The 27,062-nt window shown below is 38.2% G+C and overlaps 1 protein-coding gene across 3 annotated transcripts in view; it reads left to right on the top strand.

The window, feature by feature from the left end:
* The window catches only part of Naalad2 (N-acetylated alpha-linked acidic dipeptidase 2), a 114,385-nt gene that overhangs the window by 72,204 nt on the left and 15,119 nt on the right, over window positions 1-27,062 (top strand). For all 3 annotated transcript variants that reach the window (XM_057766733.1, XM_057766732.1, XM_057766731.1), the window contains 8 exons: window positions 8,964-9,057; window positions 9,683-9,781; window positions 14,439-14,524; window positions 14,870-14,989; window positions 15,092-15,174; window positions 17,829-17,892; window positions 18,884-18,951; window positions 22,605-22,696. In XM_057766733.1, coding sequence (XP_057622716.1) covers window positions 8,964-9,057; window positions 9,683-9,781; window positions 14,439-14,524; window positions 14,870-14,989; window positions 15,092-15,174; window positions 17,829-17,892; window positions 18,884-18,951; window positions 22,605-22,696 — 706 coding nt within the window. The remainder of the gene's footprint in view (window positions 1-8,963; window positions 9,058-9,682; window positions 9,782-14,438; window positions 14,525-14,869; window positions 14,990-15,091; window positions 15,175-17,828; window positions 17,893-18,883; window positions 18,952-22,604; window positions 22,697-27,062) is intronic.

The following is a 27,062-nucleotide window of genomic DNA, read 5'->3' as shown; positions in this document are numbered from 1 at the left end:
TTTTTCTTTGGGTTCACCTTCTTATTTAGCTTCTCTAGGATCACGAATTCTAGGCTCAATGTCCTTTATTTATGGCTAGAAACCAAATATGAGTGAGTACATCCCATGTTCCTCTTTTTGGGTCTGGCTTAGCTCACTCAGGATAGTGTTTTCTATTTCCGTCCATTTGCATGCAAAATTCAAGAAGTCATTGTTTTTTACTGCTGAGTAGTACTCTAATATGTATATATTCCATACTTTCTTCATCCATTCTTCCATTGAAGGGCATCTCGGTTGTTTCCAGGTGCTGGCTATTACAAACAATGCTGCTATGAACATAGTTGAGCATATACTTTTGTTGTATGATAAGGCATCTCTTGGGTATATTCCCAAGAGTAGTATTGCTGGGTCCAGAGGTAGGTTGATCCCGAATTTCCTGAGGAACTGCCACACTGCTTTCCAAAGTGGTTGCACAAGTTTGCATTCCCACCAGCAATGGATGAGTGTACCCATTTCTCCACAACTTCTCCAGCAAAGGCTATCATTGGTGCTTTTTATTTTAGCCATTCTGACAGGTGTAAGATGGTATCTTAAAGTTGTCTTGATTTGCATTTCCCTGATCGCTAAGGAAGTTGACCATGACCTTAAGTGTTTTTTGGCCATTTGAAATTCTTCTGTTGAGAATTCTCTGTTCATCTCAGTGCCCCATTTTATAATTGGGTTGATTAGCCTTTTACGGTCTAGTTTCTTGAGTTCTTTATATATTTTGGAGATCAGACCTTTGTCAGTTGCAGGGTTGGTGAAGATCTTCTCCCAGTCAGTGGGTTCCCTTTTTGTCTTAGTGACAGTGTCCTCTGCTTTACAGAAGCTTCTCAGTCTCAGGAGGTCCAATTTATTCAATGATGCCCTTAATGTCTGTGCTGCTGAGGTTATACGTAGGAAGTGGTCTCCTGTGCCCATGTGTTGTAAAGTACTTCCCACTTTCTCTTCTATCAGGTTCAGTGTGTTCGGACTGATATTGAGGTCTTTAATCCATTTGTCCTTGAGTTTTGTGCATGGTGATAGATATGGATCTATTTTCATTCTTCTACAGATTGACATCCAGTTTTGCCAGCACAATTTGTTGAAGATACTCTCTTTTTTCCATTGTATACTTTTAGCTCCTTTATCGAAAATCAGGTGTTCATAGGTTTGTGGGTTAAAGTCAGGGTCTTATATTCAATTCCATTGGTCGACTTCTCTGTTTTTATGCCGGTACCAAGCTGTTTTCAATACTGTAGCTCTGTAATAGAGTTTGAAGTCAGGGATGGTAATGCCTCCAGACAGTCCTTTAGTGTATAAGATTGTTTTGGCTATCCTGGGTTTTTTGTTTTTCCATATAAAGTTGATTATTGTCTTCTCCAGATCTGTGAAGAATTTTGATGGGATTTTGATGGGGATTGCATTGAATCTATAGATTGCTTTTGGTAGAATTGCCATTTTTACTATGTTGATCCTCCCAATCCAAGAGCAAGGGAGATCCTTCCATTTTCTGGTGTCCTCTTTAATTTCTTTCTTCAAAGACTTAAAGTTCTTGTCAAAGAGATCTTTCACTTCCTTGTTCAGAGTTACCCCAAGATATTTTATGTTATTTGTGGCTATCGTGAAAGGTGATGCTTCTCTGATTTCCCTCTCTGCTCCCTTATCCTTAGTGTATAGGAAGGCAACTGATTTTTTGGAATTGATCTTGTATCCTGCCACATTACTAAAGGTATTTATCAGCTGTAGGAGTTTTTTGGTAGAATTTTTGGGGTGGTTTATGTATACTATCATATCATCAGCAAATAACGAAAGCTTAACTTCTTCCTTTCCAATACAAATCCCCTTGATCCCCTTATGTTGTCTTATTGCTATTGCTAGAACTTCCAGCACTATATTGAAGAGATATGGAGAGAGTGGACAGCCTTGTCGTGTTCCTGATCTTAGTGGGATGGCTCTGAGTTTATCTCCATTTAATTTAATGTTAGCTGTTGGCTTGCTGTAAATAGGTTTTATTATATTTAGGTATGACCCTTGTATCTCTAATCTCTCCAAGACCTTTATCATAAAGGGGTGTTGAATTTTGTCAAATGCTTTTTCAGCATCTAATGAAATGATCATATGGTTTTTTTCTTTCAATTTATTTATATGGTGGATTACATTGATAGATTTGTGTATGTTGAACCAGCCCTGCATCTCTGGGATGAAGCCTACTTGATCATAATGGATAATTTTTCTAATGTGTTCTTGGATTCGTTTTGCCAGTATTTTATTGAGAATTTTTGCATCGATGTTCATGAGTGAGATAGGCCTGTTATTCTCTTTCTTGGTTGGGTCTTTGTGTGGTTTTGGTATCAGGGTAACTGTAGCTTCATAAAAGGAATTAGGCAATGACTCTTCGTTTCTATATTGTGAAATACATTAAGGAGTATAGGTATTAGCTCTTCTTGGAAGTTCTGGTAGAATTCTGCATTGAAGCCATCTGGTCCTGGGCTTTTTTTGGAAGGGAGATTTTTTTATAACAATTTCTAATTCTTCGCAACTAACAGGTCTATTTAGATCGTTCACCTGTTCTTCGTTTAGCTTTGGTATATGGTACTTATCTAAAAAAAAAGTCCATTTCTTTTGCATTTTCCAGTTTTGTGGCATATAGGCTTTTGTAGTAAGATCTAATGATTCTCTGAATTTCCTCTGTGTCTGTGGTTATGTCCCCCTTTTCATTTCTGATCATCTTTATTTGCGTGTTCTCTCTCTGTCGTTTAATTAGTTTGGATAGGGGTTTATCGATCTTGTTGATTTTCTCCAAGAACCAACTTTTTGTTTCATTGATTCTTTGGACTGTTTTCTGTGTTTCTATTTTGTTGATTTCCACCCTCAGTTTGATTATTTCCAGTCTTCCACTCCTCCTGGGCACGTCTGCTTCTTTTTTTTCTAGAGCTTTCAGGTGTGTTGTTAAGTCCCCAATGTATGCATTCTCCGTTTTCTTTAAGTGGGCACTTAGTGCTATGAACTTTCCTCTGAGCACTGCTTTCATCATGTCCCACAGGTTTGAGTATGTTGTCTCTTTATTTTCATTAAATTCAAGGAAGACTTTAATTTCTTTCTTAATTTCTTCCTTGACCCAGGTGTGGTTCAGTAGTTGACTGTTCAGTTTCCATGAGTTTGTTGGCTTTCTGGGGGTAGCATTGTTGTTGCCTTCTAACTTTAATCCGTGGTGATCTGATAAGACACAGGTGGACAATGATATTTTTTTGTATCTGTGGAGGTTTCCTTGGTTTCCGAGTATGTGGTCAATTTTCGAGAAGGTTCCATGGGCTGCAGAGAAGAAGGTATATTCTTTCCTATTTGAGTGGAGTGTTCTATAGATGTCTGTTAAGTCCATTTGCTTCATTACCTCCAACAATTCTCTTAATTTTCTATTAGGTTTCTGTCTGATTGACCTGTCCATTGGTGAGAGAGGAGTGTTGAAGTCTCCTACTACTAGTGTGTGTGGTTTGATGTCTGCCTTAAGTTCTAGTAATATTTCTTTTACATACATGGGTGCTTTTATATTAGGAGCGTAGATATTCAGGATTGAGACTTCATCCTGATGAATTGTTCCTGTTATGAGTATAAAGTGTCCATCTCGATCTCTTCTGATTGATTTTAGTTTGAAGTCTGTTTTGTTAGAAATTAGTATAGCCACACCTGCTTTTTTTTAAGGACCATTTGCTTGAAAAACCTTTTCCCAACCCTTTACTCTAAGTAGATGCCTGTCTTTGTGGTTGAGATGTGTTTCTTGCAAACAGCAGAATGTTGGATCCTGTTTTCGTATCCAATCTCTTAGCCTGTGCCTTTTTATAGGTGAATTGAGACCATTAATATTAAGTGATATTAATGACCAGTGGTTGTTTACTCCGTTATTCCTATTGTTTTTGGTAGTAGAGTTTGTGTGTCTCCCTTCTTTGAGTTGTGCTAGTGAAGGGTCGCTAGATGCCTGAGTTATTGTAGGCAGTGTTAGCAATGTTGGATTCCTTGGGTTGTGATTTTCCTTCTATTACTTTCTGCAGGGCTGGATTTGTGCCTACATGTTGTTTAAATTTGTTCTTATCCTGGAATGTCTTGTTTTCTCCATTGAAAGTGAACGATATCTTGGCTGGGTATAGTAGTTTGGGTTTGCATCCATGGTCTCTTAGTTTCTGTAGTACCTCTATCCAGGACCTTCTGGCTTTCATGGTTTCCATAGAGAAGTCAGGTGTAAGTCTGATCGGTTTACCTTTATAAGTTACTTGCCCTTTTTCCTTTACAGCTCTTAATATTCTTTCTTTAATCTGTATATTTTGTGTTTTGATTATTATATGGTGAGGGGATGTTTTTCTTTGATCCAGTCTGTTTCGTGTTCTGTATGATTCTTGAATATTCAAAGGAATATCTTTCTTTATGTTGGGAAAGTTTTCTTCCATAATTTTGTTAAAAATATTTTCTGTGCCTTTGAGTTGTGACTCTTCTCCTTCTTGTATCCCTATTATTCTTAGGTTTGGTCTTTTTATTGTGTCCCATAATTCCTGAATGTTTTGTGATGAGAACTTGTTGACTTTGCTGTTTTCTTTGATCAGTGCATTTATTTTCTCTATGGTGTCCTCAGAATCTGAGATTCTTTCTTCTATCTCTTGTATTCTATTGATTATGCTTGATTTTGTAGTCTCTGCTCGTTGACCTAGATTTTCCATATCCAGCTGGTCCTCAGTTTGTGTTTTCTTCTTTGCTTCCATTTCAGTTTTCAATTCTTGGACTGTTTTCATTACTTGTTTGATCGTTTTTTTCTTTGTTTCCCAGGGTATCGTTCATGTATTTACTCATTTCTTCAAACTTTTTGTTATACTTCTCATTCATTTCTATAAGGGCATTTTTTACATATTGTTTAAGGGACTCTATTGCTTTCATAAAGTCAATTTTTTCCACTTCTTCTGTGTTAGGGTGTTCAAGTCCTTCTGATGTAAGATCATTGGGTTCTGGTGTTTTCATGTTGTTTTTCAGATTGTTGGGTGAATTCTTGCCTTGGCGCCTGCCCATCTCCTCCTATCAATGCTATCTAATGGGTCTTTTGAAGCAGGATCAGGTTTCCCTGCTGGGCCAGGAGCCTCGCTTACAAGATGCCCTTGCTCTGTTTCCTGTCTCCCACTGCGGGCCATGATCCTTTTCACCACTCAGAAGGGTCTTCAGGAACAGGGCCAGGCTCCCCGTTCGCCAGGGATCTTGCCAAGAAAAGGCCTACCACTCTGTGGGCCAGCCACCAAAACAGAGAAACTCCTGCTGCCCTCTGTCCCGAGCTCCTGACCCAGAGCCCAACCAGGCTAAACTGGGTGATCCTGTGGCCCCGCATAAAGGAGGGAGAGTGAAGGGGGCCCCTGGGCGCAAGCTGGGATGGGCCAGGGAGAGAGAGGTCGCAGCAGAGGAGGAGCAGCCCCAGCAGAGGGGACCAGCCCTCACAGACTAACCAAGGGGTCAAGGGGGTCTGGCAATGCCCCTGCTCCATTTCCTGTGGCCCGCCGTGAGCCAAGAACACTCTCCCCACCCAGGAGTGTCTTCAGGGACAGGCCAATGGATCTTGCCAATAAAAGGCCTCCCAATCTGCAGGTTTGGCCCCAAGAAACCTACTTGATTTAACTGTAGTGGGGCGATCTGCTCTCAGTGTGGGCTTCACTGTTTCATGCTTGGACTATCCCACATCTGCCGGTCTCTGCCGCAGCCGCATCTGCCCGCCGGTCTTCACCTGCAGCATGCGTCTGCCCGCCAGTCTCCGCCCACCGCGTGCGTCTTGGAAGCCCAGCTGAGTTCTCTGCACCAGGCTCAGCCCCCTCCCCAGTGTCCCAGAGCAAGGCTGAGGGAGGGAGGAGGAAGGCGGGAGGGGGAGGGGATCTTCACCGCAGGGTGCCCTGCGGGAGGGGCTGAGGAGGGCTCCAGGCCCAAGCAGGAAGAGCAGGGGGGGGGCTCCCTATCTCCCAGTCTCCCCCTGAAAACCTCCCTTGTCTCAATCACATCAGACTGACATGTATAAGGAAATTTTTAGATTTAACTTTGTCTTTGGCTGATGTATTCATTTTTTCTATAGTATCTTCAGTGCCTGAAACTTTCTTTCATCTCTTATATTCTCTTGGTGAAGCTTCCCTCTGTAGTTAGTTTGAATTCCTAAAATTTTTATTTCCAGAATTCTTTCATCTTAAGTTTTCTATATTGATTCTATTTCCACTTTTGTGATCTTAGTCAGTTTTTTTTTTTTTTTTAACTATATGTGTTTTCTTGGATTTTGTTAAGTGATTTATTCATTTCCTCACACTGTTTTCATGGATTTATTTCCATTTTTAAGGAATTTTATCATTTTTATATAGTTGTTTTTAAGGTATTTTTTGGTGTTTCAACTGTATTGGAATATTCAAGTAGGATAGCTGGGCTGTAATGGAGACATACTGCTCTTGCTGTTATTAATTCTGTTTTAATGCTGCCATCTAAGCATCCGGGTTTGGGTTGATTATAGGTCTAGGTGCTGATTTCCGGATTTGTTTTGTTTTGGTTTTAATCCTTGATTTCTATTTTCTCTCTGGATTTTCAGAAAGTGTGTTGACTGAGTGTTGCCTGTCTCATCCAGCTGATGTTTTCTCAGAGATAGCCTACTGGTGTTGTAGGCTGGGATACTGGGACAAGGCAGGGGAAGTAAGGTTGGAGGAGAAGGTCTTTGTTATTCCTTGGAGATGGAGTCAAACAGGAAAGGGAGGTCATAGAAGATTTCACTATAGAAAGCTTGGGATGAAAATGGGGGGATTAGAACTCAGGAGCAGTAGGAGAGGTGTGAGTCTGCCTCCAGCCTTCCTTTCCTGGTAGGAGGGGACCCTGGGTTAGCAGGGCTGTCTGCTGGGTTGGGATCTGTGGGGGTGGGAGGAGGAATTAGCCATAAATAAAGGACATTGAGCCTAGAATTCGTGATCCTAGAGAAGCTAAATAAGAAGGTGAACCCAAAGAAAAACATATAGGCATCCTCCTGAACAGTAACCTTCATCAGGCGATGAAAGGAGACAGATACAAAGACCCACATTGGAGCACCGGACTGAAATCTCAAGGTCCAAATCAAGAGCAGAAAGAGAGAGAGCACGAGCAAGGAACTAAGGACCGCGAGGGGAGCACCCACACACTGAGACAATGGGGATGTTCTATCAGGAAATCACCAAGGCCAGCTGGCCTGAGTCAGAAAAAGCATGGGATAAAACCGGACTTGCTGAACATAGTGGACAATGAGGACTACTGAGAACTCAAGAACAATGGCAATGGGTCTTTGATCCTACTGCATGTACTGGCTTTGTGGGAGCCTAGGCAGTTTGGATGCTCCTCCTACTAGACCGGGATGGAGGTGGATGGTCTTTGGACTTCCCACAGGGCAGGGAACCCTGATTGCTCTTAGGGCTGACGAGGGAGGGGGACTTGATTGGGGGAGGGAAATGGGAGGTGGTGGTGGGGAGAAGGCAGAAATCTTTAATAAATAAATAAATTTTAAAAAAATAAAATAAAAACGGGGAAAGATTTGTGAGATCCACTGGAGATGGGAGTGGGTGCAGTGTTAGGGGTGGGGTGACACTGCCATGTGTGTTCTGCTGTAGAGCTGGGGGTGGAACTGGTGGAACAGAGAAAGATTAGAGATCTGAAGGGAACCTATAGGTATGGCCTGTGAATTAACATGGTCATGTGGACTGGAGCTGTGGGCTGTTCCCTTGCTCTACTAGGTTGCTGTGTTCCCACCAAATGCTTGCTGGTGTTGGAAGTTGGGATACTCGGATTTGTTGGGGGAAGGAGGGTTAGGGATGAAGTGGGGTCAGAGAGGAAAGGAAAACTACAGCAGGTTCCCTGCTATGGAGCTGGGGATGATACTGGTACTAGGGTGAATCTTGGTAGCAGCAGCACAGATGTGGGCTTGCCTTCAGTCTATTTGTCGCCCTAAGAGAAGAGGGCCATTAGCAGGGAGTGCTCACTGGGGTTGGGGTCTGGGGCAAAACAAGTAGTAGGGGGAGGAAGGTTAGAAGATCTGTGGGATCCACGGGAGATGGGAGGAGGGGCTGCCAAGGGTGTTCTATAGAGCTGGTCTTCGAACTGGGGGACCAGAGAGAGAAGAGAAGGTCTGCAGGCAGCCTACCTGCTTTTTTGTGAGTTAGCAGAAAATCATTGTTTGGTTTTAGATACTCAAGAACTTTGGAAATATTTTCTTCAATATTTATTTCTATTTCCCATAAAATTAATCCCACTTTTGTCAAAAAAAAATACACTTCGTATGATTTTTGCATTTAGTGTAACAATATGGTTAGACATTTTGTTTCAATGGGCAATTATAAAAATAAGTAATAAGAAAGAGATATTTGAGCTGTTGTTTCATATGTCTTATCATTTTTAAGTTGGTTCAGATATGGCTTGAGGGTTTCCATTTTAATCCATCCTGCGTGATAGCCAGGCCTGAATAGATTATCAGTCTGACAGTACTTCCAAATCATGCTTTGAAGAAAACTTTGTCTTATTATTTGGGTAAATGGAATTATTTCTCAATCACTATCTCATAAGTTTTCTATTTTTTATCCATTATATGTGACTTTAGACATATAGACACATTTCCAAGCATATAGTTTGCTGGAGTTTCTGTAATAGTAATTCATAATATCTTTTGAGCAAATAAGATTTTAAAAAGTTTAAGAAAATCATTTCAACTGTTTAGTTTGAAATCTATAAATTCTATGATTTGATTTTACTTTAAAATATAAATGACTTAACTTTTTACTGCTGACTCAAATAGGCCAGTTTTAATAAAACAATTTGACCTTTTGGTAACCTTGAATTTTATTTTAATTGCCAAAATATAGCAAATCTGTAATAATATTACAAGAAATTCCAGCATATCATTGTCTTTGCTTGTATTCTTCAATGGTTTTCACTTATATACTTGATCTTTTCAGAGTACACCTTCAGACTTCAAGTTGAAGAAGGAGTAGGAATTCCGAGTATACCCGTACATCCAATAGGATATAATGATGCAGAGATACTATTACGGTATAGACATTTAGTTGGAGATGAGTGTGTCTTGCCCTGTATTGTCCATTTTCTGCTCTATGAGTCAGTTATGTTAAAACCAGCTGAATCCTTGCTGTCTGATTTAGCGTCCTCGCCTGTAAAATGAGAACAGTGTTGCTTCTTGTGTCCCAGTTGAGATCTCTGTCTCCAGTACAGCGATCATTGAGCTAACACTTGCTGGTATTGTTTTCTGTATTTTATTGCCTGTTTCCCAACTACTATTTCCTAAATGTTTGTACCACAGTAACTTAATTCCCTTTTATAGGTGCCCCCAATGGGGTCAGTAGTTGCTTTTAAAATTATGTGTTTCTTAACACAGTCATGAATGTTCCCTCTTTCGAATAGCCTCCGTTTCCTGCTTCTCCAACTATGTCAAGTGTGAAGAGGCTGTTGCCACGCATCTGTCCTCCAGATTTTATTTTTTCCCTTCACCTTTAATAGTAACACGTTGCACGTTACTAATTTGTCTAGGCTATGACTCTTTCCAGAGTGAGAGCTCCATGAGGTCAGGCCTCTGTGTAAATAGTTCTACTCTACAGAATCATACCCAATCTCGTGATATCCTCAAGATCAATCTTTGTGTTGTTTCATGTGATCTTGGCAGAAACTTGGGAGGAACTGCTGCCCCAGACAACAGCTGGAAGGGAGCTCTAAATGTCAGTTACAATATCGGGCCTGGCTTTATAAGAAGCAAATTTTCCAGGTAACGCTGTGAATCTTTAAAAGCCTGAAAAAGTTTGCTTTTAACAGAAAAATGTCAGGCTAATGCTCTGCCAGGTAAAGTATGCTCTTCCTGTTTTCCTTGTCACCAGTGAGCAACTGATCACTTTATATCAAGTCGGAAGGACTTACAGAATTAACTGAATTATTCACTGGTGACATTGTATTATTAAGTGAAATATTACCATGTTTGAGCTTAGGCTTATAACATTTCAAGCAGTGTTGTCTTTTTTAGCTTCCATTTTCAACTCAAGTTTTAAATCAGGTTTCCTAGTGACATTTATGGTGGTTCAGCTGAGAGAAGATAAAGGGCAGAGAGAAAGGAGCCCTTGGTTACTTAACCTTCAGTCCATGGCATAAAGGAGTCAAAATGAGGAAACCATGTTGTTCAACAATTCAATAATCCTCAATAGATGTTTCATTATAAATAGTATTGCTATTTTCTTTTCAAGACAGGGTTTCTTTTTTTTTTTTTTGGAGTAAACCATATTTATTAAAATAAGAAAATGGTCAGTGTTACATAATTTCTAAGTAAATATTTGAATTGAATTAAAATATTTTTTCTGTTTTTTAAAATTGTTTTTATTGTGCTATATATTTTTCTCCACATCCCTTCCTTCTCCCTCCCTCCCCCTCACCTTCTTCCCTCTCCTATGATCCCCTCACTCCCTGTTTATTCAGGAGATCATCTTTTTCTACTCAAGACATGGTTTCTTTGTGTAGCCCTGGCTGTACTGGAAGACCAGGTTGACCTTGAACTCAGAGACCCCCTTAAGTGCTGGGATTAAAGGCATGTGTCACCACTGCCCAATATAATTAGTATCATTTTTAAACACAGGACTGTTGCATTGATCATATATGCCTGATGGGTTGAGAAAAAGCAGGCAGGTAATGTAGTTATAGAAACACAGGCCATGGTGGGAAGTGTGATATACTGGAAAGACTGGGGAAAGGGAAATGTTAGTGCTGATAAACCAGAAAGGCTAAAGATAGCTGTTCATTTTATTAAACCCACATTGCTCAGTCAGTCTTGTTTGCTAATAATTTACCTATCTATGTGAACTTTAATAATCAGAATATGTTTTTATTGTTAGAATTGGCTTGTTTCAGATAAGCTAAATTGAAACAAGTTTAGTTTTCTTTTATGGGAATTTTAGAATTTGAGTTATGTAAGGGATTAATAATCATCATAATTCAATCAGAACAGTGTCCCTTCAATTACAAAATTTATTATCTATTTTACTTATATTCTTCAGAGAGAGAAAGATAACATAGTTTCCCAAGATAACTTTTATTTGTTTTTAATTTACAAGCAGAATTAGACAGACATGGAGAAAATGCATTGATAATTTCTGAGTTTACTCAGGGGTCTGGAGAGATGACTTGACAGTTAAAAGGACTAGTGTTCTGTTCCCAGTTACTATGTTGTCTCACAGAATGTCTGTAACTCCAGCTCTTAAGGGATCTAAAATTCCCTCCTCCCTCCTCTGGCCTCCCTGCCCCCTCCATACATATGCACAAATACATGAATAAAGCATATATTATAAAAAACAGATTAAACTCAGAAAGCATAAGAAATAGAGAGTGTAGGTCTGGCTATCCAACACTGTCCATCATTGTTGTGATTTGAGTTCAAAATGGATTGATACATAGTAAGCAATAACAGCAAAGCTCTGAGAGATTCTTTTTTCTCTTTCACCTCACAGAGGTCTTGATAATTATTTGTCCATTTAGGGAGATTATCAAATGACAAGTCATAAAGATACTTCCTCATATTGCTGGCATCAATGAAGAATAATTTGTTCCTAACAAAAATGGAAATAGAAATAAACACAAAGACAATAGAGCAAAATTAAACCTAGATAATACAGATAGATAAAATAATGGAATTTTAACTGTCCACATTGCAAGATGAAGTCATAGCACATCTCAGCAGGACCTCCAAAGCTGATAAAGAGTAATTTAAAGTGATAATTGTTGGACAGGTATGAAATGAGAATTTATTCTCTCTTTCACTAGACTTGTTAGCTATTAAAGGAACCAGGACTGGTGTCAAAATTGGTTCAGAGAAGCTGGGTGGTGGTGGCACATACCTTTAATCCCAGTTCTTGGGAGGCAGAGGCAGGTGGATCTCTGTGAGTTTGAGGCCAACCTGGTCTACAGAGCGAGTTTCAGGACAAACTGCAAAGCAAAACAAAGAAACCCTGTCTTGAAAAACAAAGAAAAACCAACAGCAGCAAAATTTGATCAAAGATATATTCAAGGATACATACACACACATACACACACACACACACATATACACCAATCAAATCAGCTTATTAGGAATGCTGAGATAAACATAATTGCAGGAAAATTTGCTTTTATAATGGTGAGCGATCTTAAATGAATGTGTACTAAATATGACTCTACTGTGAATTGTGTTTTGTCATGATTCTGCATGTTTATTCAGTCTGTTTCTCCAGAGATGAATAAAGAAGTCTAGTTATATAATGAAATGAAACAAAAGATACAGGTGACCGTGATAAATGAGCTGAGTCTTTTCTACTCTTCCCGATAGGAGTGTGTTAATGCATTTGACAAATACTCGATGAACACTACACAAAGTACTCCATGACTTTAAGCTCTTAGTTACAGGAAGATGCTGAAATGTTTCTGCATTGTAGCAGTTGGTGTTTTGTTGCTAAAACTGAACCTGGGGTTTTCTTTGTCAGCTAGTGGCTCCACCATTAAGCCTTCCCCAGCTCCTTCTTGTGTTTACTTTGCAGCAGCAAAATACATTTTTTTTGCTTAATGCATTTTAAAAACCTCACTTGTTGATTGGTTTTGCTCTTGATGGAACACTTAGCTGAATTATGTATTAATTACTCTTAGGATTGCTTATGTATTTAGAAAAATTTTAGAAGGATGGCAGAATCTGCATGCACTTCACATTGTTCAAGCTTGTTCAAGCTTTGGGAGCTCTTTCCTTCTTTCCGTTATGGATGACAAATTATAGATCTTTTTTGATCTAGAGGAAACAAAGGCTCGTTTTCTGTTCCCATGAAAAAGCTCACTATTTATTCATGTCCTTCTGGAATTCATAGAGTGTGTATGGCCTTTGAGATGGAGGAAGTCTGGCTGAGTTTAACTGAACTTGCCTTTGCTTTTAAATTGGTTAAAATCATGAAGGAATATTAAAATTTAGCACAAATCAGAGTCAAAATGGATGGCCCAGGGAAGTTTCAGTATGTAGTTGTGCACTTAGCACAACATTCTAAATTCTTTTTTTTTGGGGGGGGGGAGTTGAGACAGGGTTTCTCTGTAGCTTTGGAGCATGTCCTGGAACTAGCTCTTGTAGATCAGGCTGGCTTTGAACTCACAGAGATCCTCCTGCTTCTGCCTCCCGAGTGCTGGGATTAAAGGCATGCGTCACCATCACCCGGCCCAAATTCTTATTTAACAATAGAATTCATAATATTTTTTTCAGTCAGTGCTCAGGTCAGTTTTAAGTAATATATTTATAGACTGCTTTCAGTCATGACAAAAGTTAATGAGCAGCAAGTATTACTGTAATCATGTGTCCTTTACCAGGAAGATGTGTTTTGAGAAATCCTGGAACATCAGAATGTGCTTACACATACCTCAGTCACTGAATGAAACTTAAAAAAATCTGTTATAAACAATCATTTTTATTTTACAAACCAATCCTAGTTCCCTCTCCCTCTGCTCCCCCACCTTCCCCCATGCACTTCTTAGAGAGGGTGAGGTCTCCCTGGGAAGTCAAAAAGTCTGGCCGGGCAGTGGTGGCGCAAGCCTTTAATCCCAGCACTTGGGAGGCAGAGGCAGGCGGATCTCTGTGAGTTCGAGACCAGCCTGGTCTACAAGAGCTAGTTCCAGGACAGGCTCCAAAACCACAGAGAAACCCTGTCTCGAAAAAACCAAAAAAAAAAAAAAAGAATGAGGCTACCGTTAGCCTAACAGGGTAGTCTGTCTTAGAGGAAACTCCTTTTTAGTAAGTGTGAGCACACTTTTAATAAATAATGAAAGTACACTATGCATTGCTCTCCACTTCTGACTGGCAATATAATGTCTGTTCCCATTGGTATCACCACAAATACACGAGTAATACATTATACGATGGCATCATAGCAGGTGCCGTGCTAATAGATCCTTCTAATTCCTTTGTACTTTTTGGGATACTATCATATGTGTGATCTGTTACTGATTTAGACATCACTGTGCTATGCAGGGATTTATAAAAACAGATGATCAAGCAATAAATTTGTCTTTTTAGTTAGTATATAGCAAACAGTTGCTCCTGTGTACTGAGAATATAAAGTTTTAAAATTAGTACTTTAAGGCATTTAATAGAATATTTTCAGTTAAAAGTAAGAATGAGTAATACAGCTATGAAGAAAAACACAAAATATTGGTATTTAAAGTTGATGTTAAGGTACATACCTACATACACAGGAATAAATTATAATGATGCTTCACAAGTGTTTCAAATAATCCAATTACTGAGGTAGCAAAGATATGAGAATTCACTGTCCTAGTTTATAGTTTTCTGTAGTTTTGAGATTTTTCACAATAGAATGTTAAATAAAAAACTAAATGCAATGCTTCATTGAACTAACTTACTCTTTTTACAATTCTAGGAAAGTTAGAATGCATGTCAGTAACATTAACAGAATCACAAGGATTTACAATGTGATTGGAACTATCAGAGGGTCTCTGGAACCTGGTGAGTTGTTAGAAACTATCTGAGGGTTTCTGGAACCTGGTGAGTCGTTAGAAAGATTGGAACTATCCGAGGGTCTCTGGAACCTAGTGAGTCATTAAAAATCTAAAGACATTTTCTTTTAATGAAGATTAAGGAAAGATGAAATTCTGTTAATAACATATTTTTCTGGCTGATTTGAAAGTGAAATTCAGGGGAAGGATATTTCCACTTTAAAAGATTTTCCTTTACACTGTTGGTTGTCTTCTGTGAGGTAGCTCAGGCAGGAGAAAGTTTAATTTACTTAAATAAATGACTAATGCCTGTACTGTGTGCAAGCTGTAGCTTTCGGAACACATTCTCGTCCAGATAGGTATGTCATTCTGGGAGGTCATCGTGACTCCTGGGTGTTTGGAGGGATTGACCCTACCACGGGGACTGCAGTTTTACAAGAGATTGCCCAAAGTTTTGGAAAACTGATGGATCGAGGTAACTATCATTTCTCAGGTAGCTGCTGACTGAGAGTGACTTGCTTCTATTCCTGTCCCTGTAGGTGGGTGTCTTTAACTGTGTTTCCTAACATGATTACAGGCTGGAGACCTAGGAGAACTATCATTTTTGCCAGCTGGGATGCAGAAGAGTTCGGGCTGCTGGGTTCAACTGAATGGGCTGAAGTAAGTAACGGCGAAAGTTCTTACTGTGATACTGTGTAGATTCTCTTACCTAATAGAGAATGACTCAAGGGAGTATAAGACATAGAATTTGTTTTTACTCTCAAATCTATTTGGCACAGCCGAGTCACTTCTTATGCTAAACCTATTTATTATCAAAAATATTTCATTATTTTTTTTGCATTTGTATTGTGAAAACAAAGTCAGTAAACTCAGAGAATAATCAGAATCTGCAAGCTTTTAATCTTTTTACCTTTCATAGCAGTAATATGCTTTGATTATTAAATATAAAGTGATAATTCTTTAAATTTAGTAAAGTAGCTTAACTTACTATTTCACAGTGTTGTCTATTTTTTTTTCTTTCTTACAGGCTCTTAACTCTTAAAGAGCCTCTCCTACACACCGTCTTTCTCCTTTCCAGTTCTCCTCTGTTGGTAATGTCTAATTTCTTACGTGTGAAAAGCGAGCACACATTTTCATACCGTTGATACACTTTGTGGTGCTTGCTTTCTATCATCTGTCACATACAAGCATAAATGTTGTTGGTGTGTTCTATGCACGTCTGTGTATAGTTTACAAAATGCTTTTCTCCTGACTCATCCCCTTTTACATAACTATAAAATATGAAAATATAAAATCACATATAGCTACTTATCTGATATCACTTAGCTTTGTTGTTTATATTTACATTATAAAGTTTCATTTTGATACTGGTACCATAAATATGAAATTTGAAGGTAGAGCATTAATTTAGATTCATTAAATATTATTGATCAAAGTAATTTCTTTTTAGAATGTTTGACTTCTTATGTGTGTGCATAAATATATTCCTTTAATTTCAGATTCAAAATAAAAATCAAAGAAATCTAAGATTTGTGATAGTAAATTTGCATTGATAACACAAGTGAGTTTAGAAAGAATTTCAACTTTCTTCCTAGTTTTCTGTACTAGGCTTTTTCTTTTGGGCCATTAACCAGCTCCCTAATCATGACACAGAGACTCATTAGTTTTGAATGCTCAGCCCAGCTTCGGCTCATCTCTTTTGACTGAAATTAACTGTTTCTCTTTATCTGTCTTTTGCCCTGGACTTTTTACTTTTCTCACTTCTGTGTATCTTACTTTCTTTCTTTCTTTTTTTTTTTTTTGTTTTTTTTTTTGTTGTTGTTGTTTTTTCGAGACAGGGTTTCTCTGTGGTTTTGGAGCCTGTCCTGGAACTAGCTCTTGTAGACCAGGCTGGTCTCAAACTCACAGAGATCTGCCTGCCTCTGCCTCCCAAGTGCTGGGATTAAAGGCGTGCGCCACCACCGCCTGGCTTGTATATCTTACTTTCACTGCTTCTTGAGTATGCTGGTTGGCAGCTGCCTGGTTGGCCCTGGGCGTATCCCTTGTTCCCTTCTTCCTCCTCCTCCTTATCCTCTTCTATCTTGAGCCTAGACTTCCCCTCCTGTTTATTCTCTCTGCCCAGCAGCCTTACCTATCCTTTTCTCTGCCTAGCTACTGCTGTTCAACTCTTTCTTAGACCAACCAGATACCTTAGACAGGCAAGGTGAAACAAACATCTTTACATAATTAAACACACATCCTTACATCATTAAACAAATGCAGCATAAATAAATGTAACACCTTTACACAGTTAAAGTAATATTCTGCAGCATAAACAAATGTAACATATCTTTGTCTATTTAAAATTATTTTCCACAACCGTTTTCTACAGGATATGTTGTCATATTCAATACCACATTTAACTTCTCTGAGAACATAAAGGAGATATGTATGGTGATGCAAACCTTAATTCCTGGCACTCAGGTGGCAGAGGCAGGAAGATCTATAGTTTGAGGCCAGCCAGGGGTACACAATGAGATCCTGCAAATACTGTAGTAGAGACTTTGACTATAATCAAGGCAATCATATTAGTTACTTTTCTTGTAGGTACAAAATGCCTGAGAAAAGCAACTCAAGGTACAAAGGGATTATTCCGCCCATAGTTCAAAGGTACAACCCATCATGGCAGGAAAGTAGTGAGGACGTATCTGAGAAGCAACTGACCACATTAAATCCACAGTCAGGAAAATGAACTAGATAAACGCTCTGGTGCTTGCTTTCCTTCAGCGCAGAACACTAGCATAGAGAATAGGCTTTATCTTTATTTTATTCTTTCACTTCGCTATAGATTTTTATAAATACAGATAAATGGACTTTTATGTGTTTTTCAGTCTTATACTATACTTAGGAGTCGACTTAGTGGATCTCAAACCTCAGTGGCTATAAGGATCAATTTCTAAGGACAGCTGCTAGAAAACAGTTCCAGGCCTCACTTTGAACAGTTTAGATTCAACAGATTTTATGTAGAACTACCAAATTTTGGACCCTCAGCTTATTTTGATACAGAGAATGAAGGAATTACACCTAAAAATATCTTTCCTGGGCTTTTTGCTTTTAGTACACAGCTTCATAACATTCTCATTTTCTTATTTTAATTTTTATTGCTATCAATTAAGCAGTTATCAGAATTTTCTACAAGTTTGTGGTCACAGGCAGATACTGTATTTGACTTATAATCACTAACAGACCATTTTCCAGGAGATTTTTGTGGTTACATTTTTTTATATTTTCAAAGCAGTAAAAACTGCATGCTAACAACTTTGATTCAACTGCAGGAGAACGCAAAGATCTTACAGGAGAGAAGCATTGCTTACATCAACTCAGATTCATCGATAGAAGGTGCATCTTATTTTATCTTGAAATACGATGTTCAAAAAGTAAATTCCATTTTTAGTAATTTTGTTTCTAGTTAGTATGCTATTCTTTTGTTTGTTCTGACTTTTTTTGTGTCTTCAGATAAGTCAGTTGTGTTGCTGGCCATGACCTTGAACTCCTCATCTTCCTACTTCTACCTGCTAAGCACTAGGATTATAGGAGTGCACCTGAGCGCCCACAGTGTTTTTTGGCTTATTACTTTCTTAAGTCTATAAATTCTTAGTAGTATCTCAAATCTTATATTTAGATAAGGCTATTCAGTAATAAGTTAGCTTTTAGTTTTACTACAGGAAAAAACAATTAACACCGATCATTATGACTCACAACTGAGCTATATGACTCCTGACTATTTTTTTTTTTTTTTTGGTTTATCGGTTATCTTTGCTTGCCTTGGATTGTGATTTAAAGGCCTCACATTCACCACATTTTTCTTGTGGATGAATTAGAGAAATTTGGCTGGCGTATTTTAGAAGAATGTCTCATACAAAAATATTTTCTTTATAAAACATTTCCTTGAAAAATAAAATAATATTTCCACTATTTATTGAAACTGTTTTTTGAATTGACCTATTGTATTTAGTTCTCAGTGGTTTTGGTGCATTTTTGTTTATTGTCCCTGAAGCTGTTACAACACGCATATTGCTTTCTAATACATTGATCTAAAATAATGAAAGGATGAAGAATGAATTCTGTGGTCTTAATGCATTCTTTGACATTGTCCCCTGAGAGATGGTGCTACCAGGAAAATTGGCTGATGACTGTGGGGGCTGCCACATCAGCCGCCACAGTCCACCATCTCTTCGTCTGTTTAATCAACGTACTTCAGCTTCTCCACTTCTCAAGAGCACTTTGAATTAGACGGTTACATTGTATTTGAAATAGAAAGTACAATTAAACATAAATGGACTCATTTGGTAGTATGCAATATGACCTTTGTTTTTGGTTTCTCCCTCAGGCAATTACACCCTACGAGTTGACTGTACTCCTCTTCTTTACCGGTTGGTGTATAAAGTGGCAGGAGAGGTAAATGAGAACACTTGGCTTACTAGTTTACCATGAATGGGTAACACATCTGGCATGATTAGCTACATTTGTTTTTAAGTTGTTGTCAGAACATTGATGACTCAAATAAGTAGCAGCAAAAACAAAATTTATCATATACAGTTGACTATGTAATATAATTGTGAGGATGCTAAGAAATAAAGGATTAAAAATAAGCCACGACATTCAGAAATCTGGCAATGCAGACATCATTGGTCTCCATTGCCAGACATTTCATTGTATGTCAACTTAGTGGATAGAGTGGAGAGCAGTCAGTCCAAAGGCCAAAAGGGAGGAAATCTCCAACTGGTGATTACACAGAAACACCATACATATTTAATTATACATATTAAGTACTCATGAGAACTAAAGCACATTGAATCCCAAAGTAAAGTCAGATAGTGTGCTCCAAATATCTGTACACTCTGAGCAATCCTCCGTCATAGATTTTACTTAGAGAAGTGCTGCAGAGGCAGACCAGTGGCTGAGAGCACCAGCGGATCTTTCAGATCGTCCAGAGGACCCGAGTTTGGTTGCCAGCACCCAATCAGGTCTCTTACAACTGCCTGTAATTCCAGCTCAAGGAATCTGACACCATTTTCATCGTCCTTGGGCACCTGAAACACATGGTGCATGGGAGTGCGCGCGTGTGTGTGCACACACACACAATCAACAAAAAATCACATTAATAAAAATAAAATGAATCTTTAAAACCAAAGAATTTGCTTATAGAAGTGATTGCTGCTTTAAGATCAGCCTTAGTGAAAAATAAGAGATGAGTATCTCTCTAATGCAGGTTTTGTTTCCTAATCCCTGTAAGCTTGTCCTACCTGCCTGTTTACTGCTAGTGTCTCTAAAAACAGGTATTTTTTTTTTCAAGCAAAAGTGCTTACTATATTTCTCTTTTCCCTTTTGTTGGTGTTCTTACCATCTTGAATAAACTTATTTCCTTGTTTTTTCTGTTTTTTTTTTGGGGGGGGGGTTGTTTTTTTCAGGCACGGTTTCATTGTAGCTATGGAGCCTGTCCTGGAACTAGCTCTTGTAGACCAGGCTGGCCTCAAACTCACAGAGATCCACAGAGATCCGCCTGCCTCTGCCTCCTGAGTGCTGGGATTAAAGGCGTGCATCACCATCACCCAGCTTCCTTATTCTGTTATTGGATCGTCTCAAAATAAAAGCAAGTGTAAAGAGAATCTTTATGGGTCAATGCTACAGACTATGTTTTTATGATCTGTACTGTATTTGAAAAACGGCTACTGTCTTTGATGTCAGGGGTGCTAAGACTCTTGGAACCAGTAAGTAGAAGTTATTATTTGTGCATCTTGTGAAAAGACACATACTTATTATTTATGGTCATGCAAAGACTGGGTAACTAAAGCAACTCCTTCACTTTCCTGTAGACAGATTTTAACAATTTCTTCCATCCTCCACATCTTAGTTACTTTTCTATTGTGATGAAGAGATATCATGACCAAAGAAATCTATAGAATAATGAGTTTACTGAGAACCTACAGTTTCAGAGGGTGAGTCTGTGACTATCATGATGGGTAGTAAGGCAGCAGGCAGGCAGGCATGACGTAGAAGCAGTAGCTGAGAACTTAACATACTGACCTCTAAGCAGAAGGCGGAGAGAGATGTAAATAGAAATAGCATAGCCTTTTGAAATCTTAAAGTCCACCCCTAGTAAGATACCTCCTCCATACCTCCTAATCCTTAAACAGTTCCACCAACTGGGGACCAAACATTCAAATAAATGAGCCTTTCAGGTTCACAGCTACATAAGACTATGGATGGCTTTATCTCCCTAGCACCCTACACAGCACAGTCCAAGAAAACCTAGACAACAAAGAGGAACTTAAGAGAGACATACACAGATCCAGTCTACATGGGAAGTAGAAAAAGATAAGATCTTCTGACTAAATTGGGAGCATGGGGATCATGGAAGAGGGTAGAAGGGAGGGGAGCAGAGAAAAACATATAGCTCAATAAAAACAATTTAAAAAACATAAAAAAGAGAAACAAGTGTTTAACTGCTGAGTCACTGCTCAGCCTATAGTCTTAAAAAAAGAAAGTGTGTGTGTATGTGTGTGTGTGTGTGTGTGTGTGTATGTGTGTGGTTTGTAGGATGCAGTTTTCTCCTACTATGTAGGTCCTGGGAACTCCATTCTACTTTTAGGCATTGGATCAAATCAAATACCTTTAGCTGTTGAGCCATTGCACCACCCATAAACTCTTTTCATTAAAAAAAAAAATGTTTTTGGTTAGCTAATAGAACAACAGGCTTCCACATGACTTCTTACATCGTTACTAATTCTCCCCACAATCTCATTTAAATTTCACCATCCTGGTATGTCCCCTTCCAGTCTCATACCACATGAGTTCTACTATCCACCCATCTTTAGCACTCTTCCCTAACCCCATATTCCCTTTATAATTTTCTGCTCTCTATTGACATTCCAAGTTAAATACAAAATTAAATTACAAGGTATGACATATATATTAAAAAAGAACACATAGAATTTGAGATATCTCAGTAAACATTTCCCCCAATTCTACCCATTTTCTTACAAATTTCATTTTTATTTGGTGCTAAATAGAATTACGTTGTATAAATGTGACATTTTACTTACCTACATTTCAGTTGATGGACATCTAGTTTCATTCCATTCCCTAACTATTGTGAAGAATACAGTAATGACCACATATGTGCAAGTGTCTCTATTGTTAGCTTTTTGGGTATATGTGCAGAAGTGGTATAGCTGAGTCATATAAAGATCTATTTTTATTTTGAAAAACCGCCACCTTGATTTCCACAGTGACTGTACCAGTGTATTAAGGTTTCCATTTCCTCACATTAAGAATATCCAGCTTTGCTAAAACATAAAATAATAATTTAAAAATATAAATAATTATTCTCACTATTCCTGACTTCTTTTCCAGCAAAAGTAGGATCCATCTGCTTGGATAAAGGCAATCTATTATAGAAATTATCTACATTTTCTCCAGGCTCTTTACCTGAAACAATTTAAAACTTTCCTTTAAAATGTTATTAATAAAAAAGGAAATCCCCCTTTTTAGGTAGTTGCAAATATTACCAACAAGAGTCATCATGAAGAATTTGTGCTAGTTCTTTCCTTTTCTTAGGAGCTGCAAAATATACTAGTTTATGCAAGTGAACATGGCGTATGCATGCGCAGATAGCAACAGAAGTTGATACTAATATGTAGATGGAGTTATATTTGTTGTGGGAGCTGCGGGCTGCGTTCCTGCCACCCAGCTCCTGGCCGCCTGGCTAGCTTATGCCCCAAAATAACAACACAAAACTGTATTCATTTAAACACTGCTTGGCCCATTTCTATTAATGTGTGTAGCACCTTGAGGTGCTCTTACCGGGAAAATTCTAGCCTATGTCCATCCTGGGTCGGAGCTTCATCACGTCTGCCCTGGGGAGCAGAGCTATGGCGTCTCAGCTCACTTCCTCTTCCTCCCAGCATTCTATTCTGTTTACTCCACCCACCTAAAGGCTGGCCAATCAAATGGGTCAAGGCAGTTTCTTTATTAGCCAATGACCTTCCTCCATCATATATTGGTTTCACATTTGCTTCCTTCCTGATGCCCACTGTTTGTTTTTCTAGATCTCCAGCCCTGATGATGGTTTTGAAAGCAAATCACTTTATGAAAGCTGGCTGGAAAAAGACCCTTCACCTGAAAATAAAGTTTTTCCTAGGTAAATTAACGTATGTAGCTTTTCTACCCTGGGATAAATATAGATTGCTCCTTTTCCTTTGCTTGCTCCTCCAAACTTGCAAATCTTACAGAGCTCATCAATAATGTAAATAAATTTAAGAAAGCTGGCCAGTCAGTTGCTGTTTTGCTTACTAGTCAGCTCAGACACATTTTTAGTGTTTGGTGTAACATAGATCGATATATTTTTGAAAATTTTCAACTAAACTGATTTTGTGGGGACTTGAGAAATAACTTGGCAATTAAGAATGTTTGCTGCTCTACCATTGGACCCAAGTTCAGTTCCCAGCACCCATGTCAGATGGCTCACAACCATGTGTCACCAGCTCCAGGAGATTCAATAGCCTCTTCTGGATTCTATGGGCACCTGAACATCCTTGTATATACATGCAAATATATGCATATAAATATAAGTAAAATAAATTTTGCAATGATTTTGCTATTTATTAGTTATTATCTGGCATCTTTACAGAAATGTAATTTTAGATATGTAGTATATGCTTTAAATAATAGCATAACTTCATGTGATAATGATATAAAACATAAATGTACTATGGGTGTTCATGAGTGTGGGTGTGTATGGATGTATGTATGTGTGTGTTCATGTGCTTGGATGTGTATCGATGTGAGTATTCATGTGTGTGGACATGATATACATGTGTGTTCATCTGCTATATGTATGTTTGGATGTGTTTACATGTTGATTTGTGTGGGTGTGGTACATGTATGTGTGCATGTATGTGGATATGTTATATATGTGCGTCTGTGTGTGTGTGTGTGTGTGTGTGTGTTTGTGTGTGTGGTATATACATGTTGGTGGAGGCCAGAGGTTGATGCCAGGATCTTTCTCCATTGATTCCCAACCTTATTTTTTTTCTTAAAAAAGATTAATTATATTTTTAATGATGTGTATATATGTGCATCTGTGTGTTGGTATGTGCATATGTCCTCAGAGGCCAGATGAGATGGATAAACTGAAATGGAATTTATGGTCAGTTTGAGCCATGTGATGTGGGTTCTGGGAACTGAACTCAAATCCTTTGGAAGAGCAGTATATATGTTTTTAGTCACTGAGCTGTCTCTCCAGCCCCTCTACCTTATTTATTTTTACTTTTTCATGATAGATCATTCACTGAACCTGGAGCACCCAGCAAAACTGGCTGGTTGTGGATTTCCAGAATCTGACTGTCTGCCCCTTACCCTCAGCCCTGGGGTTTGAGATATGAGTGGCCACAACTGACTTGTATGTGGATTGTGGAAATCTGAACTCTTAAGTCCTCATGCTTGCACAGAAAACACTTTGCCCACTGATTCATCTCCCTAACCCCCTCATTTTTATTTTATATTTAATAAAGGGCATTATCAATAATCTTTAAATTGTGTGTTTTTCTATAATCAATTTAGATTTTTGATTTTTATCATTTTACATTTTCTCATTGATGCTGTAGTGACTTCTTAAATTTATTATATAGTTATCCATTTTTATTATAATATGGTTTATAAGGCTGGCAGAAGATGATAGTAGTTTATAGCTTCATTTTATTATTTAAAGTCATTTAAAATATCATTGTACTTAATTTTTAATTGTAATTTTTTTCTATTTTTTAAGACTATAATTATATCATTTACCTCTTCTGTTCCCTCCTTCCTATCTTCCCTATATACTTTGCTCCCCCCCCCCGCTCTTTCAAATCCATGGCCTCTTTTTCTTTAATTGTTGTTACATATATGTGTGTCTACATGTGTACATAGAAACATTCAGTGTGCATACTCCTAAATTTATAAACACAATTTACTCCTTGTGCTGTTAGCTGTATATGTTTTCAGGAATGACCATTTGGTATTGGATAGCCAGTTGGTGAGCCCTTTCCTGGGAGAAGACTATTTCTTCTGTCCCCATCATTCCTTAGCTGATGTAGTTCTTTGTCTAGGTTGCAGCCTCGTGAGCTTTCCTCTGTCCCATGGCTGCATATCTATTGGCATTGTCCTCGTTCAGCTCCTGTTTAGGCAGCCATGTTGGTCAAAGTTCATGGGAGTAGCTTCTCTGGCATGGCCAGGAGACACAATCTCTTCTGATTCCTCCGGATCTTACAGTTTTTCTGCCTCCTTTTCCACAATGATCCCTGAGCCGTAAGTTTCAGAGCTTCTATTGTAGATGTATTCGTTGGGACTAGGCTCCACAGCTAGGCATTTTCATCAGTTATGATTTTATGTACTGGTTTCTGTCTGTTGCAAAGAGAATTTTCATCGATGTGTAATGAGAATGACATTTTGCAGGATATAATGATACATACTATATTTATAAAAGTTAATGCTTATACTGGTTTAATAAAGTGACAATTGTGAATTCTCCTCTAATATCAATGACTTTATTAGTACTGGGTACTAGTACTGTTGGCTAGGTTTCCAGTATAGAAATGATTTCCCCTTCCCTTTACTGTCCCCCAAAGCCTCCAGTTTACTTCCCTTCCCAGGGCGATCCATGTGTCCTTCTTAGGCTTTTCCTTGTTACCTAGCTTCTCTGGAACTGTAGGTTGTAGTCTGGTTATCCTTTACTTACATCTAATAGCCACTTATAAGTATGAATATGCCATGTTTGTCTCTCTGAGTCTGGGTCACCTCACTTAGGATAGCTTTTTCTAGTTCCACCCATTTGCCTTTAAATTTCATGGTGTCACTGATTTTGACAGCTAAGTAAATGTATCATATTTTCTTTAATCATTCTTCAGTTCAAGGGCATCTAGGTTGTTTCTAGGTTCTGGCTATTATGAATAATGCTTCTATGAACATTGCTGAGGATGTGTCTTTGTGGTATGATTGAGTATTGCTGAGTCTTGAGGTAGATTGATTCCCACATTTCTGAGAAACCACCATACTGATTTCAAAGTGGTTGAACAAGTTTAAACTCCCACCAGCAATGGAGAAGTGTTCCCCTGACTCCACATCCTCTTCAACATCAGGTGTCCTCAGTATTTTTTTTTATTTTAGCCATTCTGACAGGTATAAGATGGAATCTCAGAGTCATTTTTATTTGTATTTCCCTGATGATTAAGTATGTTGAGCAATTTCTTAAATATCTTTTAGTCATTTGAGATTCTTCTGATGAAAGTTCTCTGTTTAGCTCTGTACTCCAATAAATTAGCGTATTTATATTTTGATGTCTAGTTTCTTGAATTCTTAATATATTTTGGAGATCAACCATCTGTCAGATGTAGGATTGGTGAAGATCTTTGCCCATTCTGTAGGCTGTCCTTGAAACACAGACAGCGTCTCAACAGAGTGGATCAAGAGGTGAATGACCAGCCTCTCAACTAGACAGCCCAGGCTCTAGACCCTAGTCCCCCTGGGCAAAAATGCAGGCCCCTTCCCTACCTGTTTTAGCTGCATTTTATATCTTAGTCCATTTAGTCAGTTCATGTATTTTAAGAATTGAGGATGTTGATATTTAAAGTTATTTTTGAATGTTGACTGCAGTTATTATGTAGCTGATTTTTGGGTTCTTTGTGGATTGTATTTTAGTAATTGTAGCTTTATATTTCTTTTGACTGTTTATTCCTCTTTAGGTTTGCTTTGTTGTGTGTGTGTTTGTATGTCTGTTTAGTCTGTTTGTATCATTGGAAGTTTTTCATTTTCTGTCAATTATCATGGCTAGTTTTACTGGATATATTAGTCTAGACTGGCCATTGTTGTCTTTTAGTACTTAAAATCCATTGCTCCAGGCTCTTCCAGCTTTAATAATTTCCACTGAGAAATCACCTATTATTCCAATGGGTTTTCCTTTATATGTGACTTGTGGTTATTCTCTTATAGCTCTCAATAATCTTTGTTATGCATATTTAGTGTTTTAAGTATAATTTATCATGGGAATTTTCTTTTCTGATCTTGTATATTTGGTATTCTGTGTGCTTCTGGTATCTATATGAGTATGTCTTTTCTTGTTTGAGAAAGTTTTCTTCAATGATTTAGATGAAGATCTGATCTGGTCTGTGTAATTGACCTGGGACCCCTCTCCCTCATCTATTCTTATAATTTGAAGGTGTGGCTTTTTAAAAATAGTGTTTCACATTTCTTGTATATTCCTTTTTTTTTTTAAGTTTTTTTTCCTTCACCAAAATCCTCTATTTTGTCCTTTTTTTTTTTTTTGGTTTTTTTTTTTTTGTTGTTGTTGTTTTTGTTTTGTTTTTTTTTTTGGTTTTTTTTTGTTTTTTTTTTTTTTTGTTTTTCGAGACAGGGTTTCTCTGTGGCTTTGGAGCCTGTCCTGGAACTAGCTCTATAGACCAGGCTGGTCTCGAACTCATATAGATCCGCCTGCCTCTGCCTCCCGAGTGCTGGGATTAAAGGTGTGCGCC

This window comes from Chionomys nivalis, chromosome 4 (genome assembly GCF_950005125.1).
Source record: "Chionomys nivalis chromosome 4, mChiNiv1.1, whole genome shotgun sequence".
In the NCBI taxonomy this organism is placed as follows: Eukaryota; Metazoa; Chordata; class Mammalia; order Rodentia; family Cricetidae; genus Chionomys; species Chionomys nivalis.
This window is presented reverse-complemented; position numbering and strand designations above follow the sequence as displayed.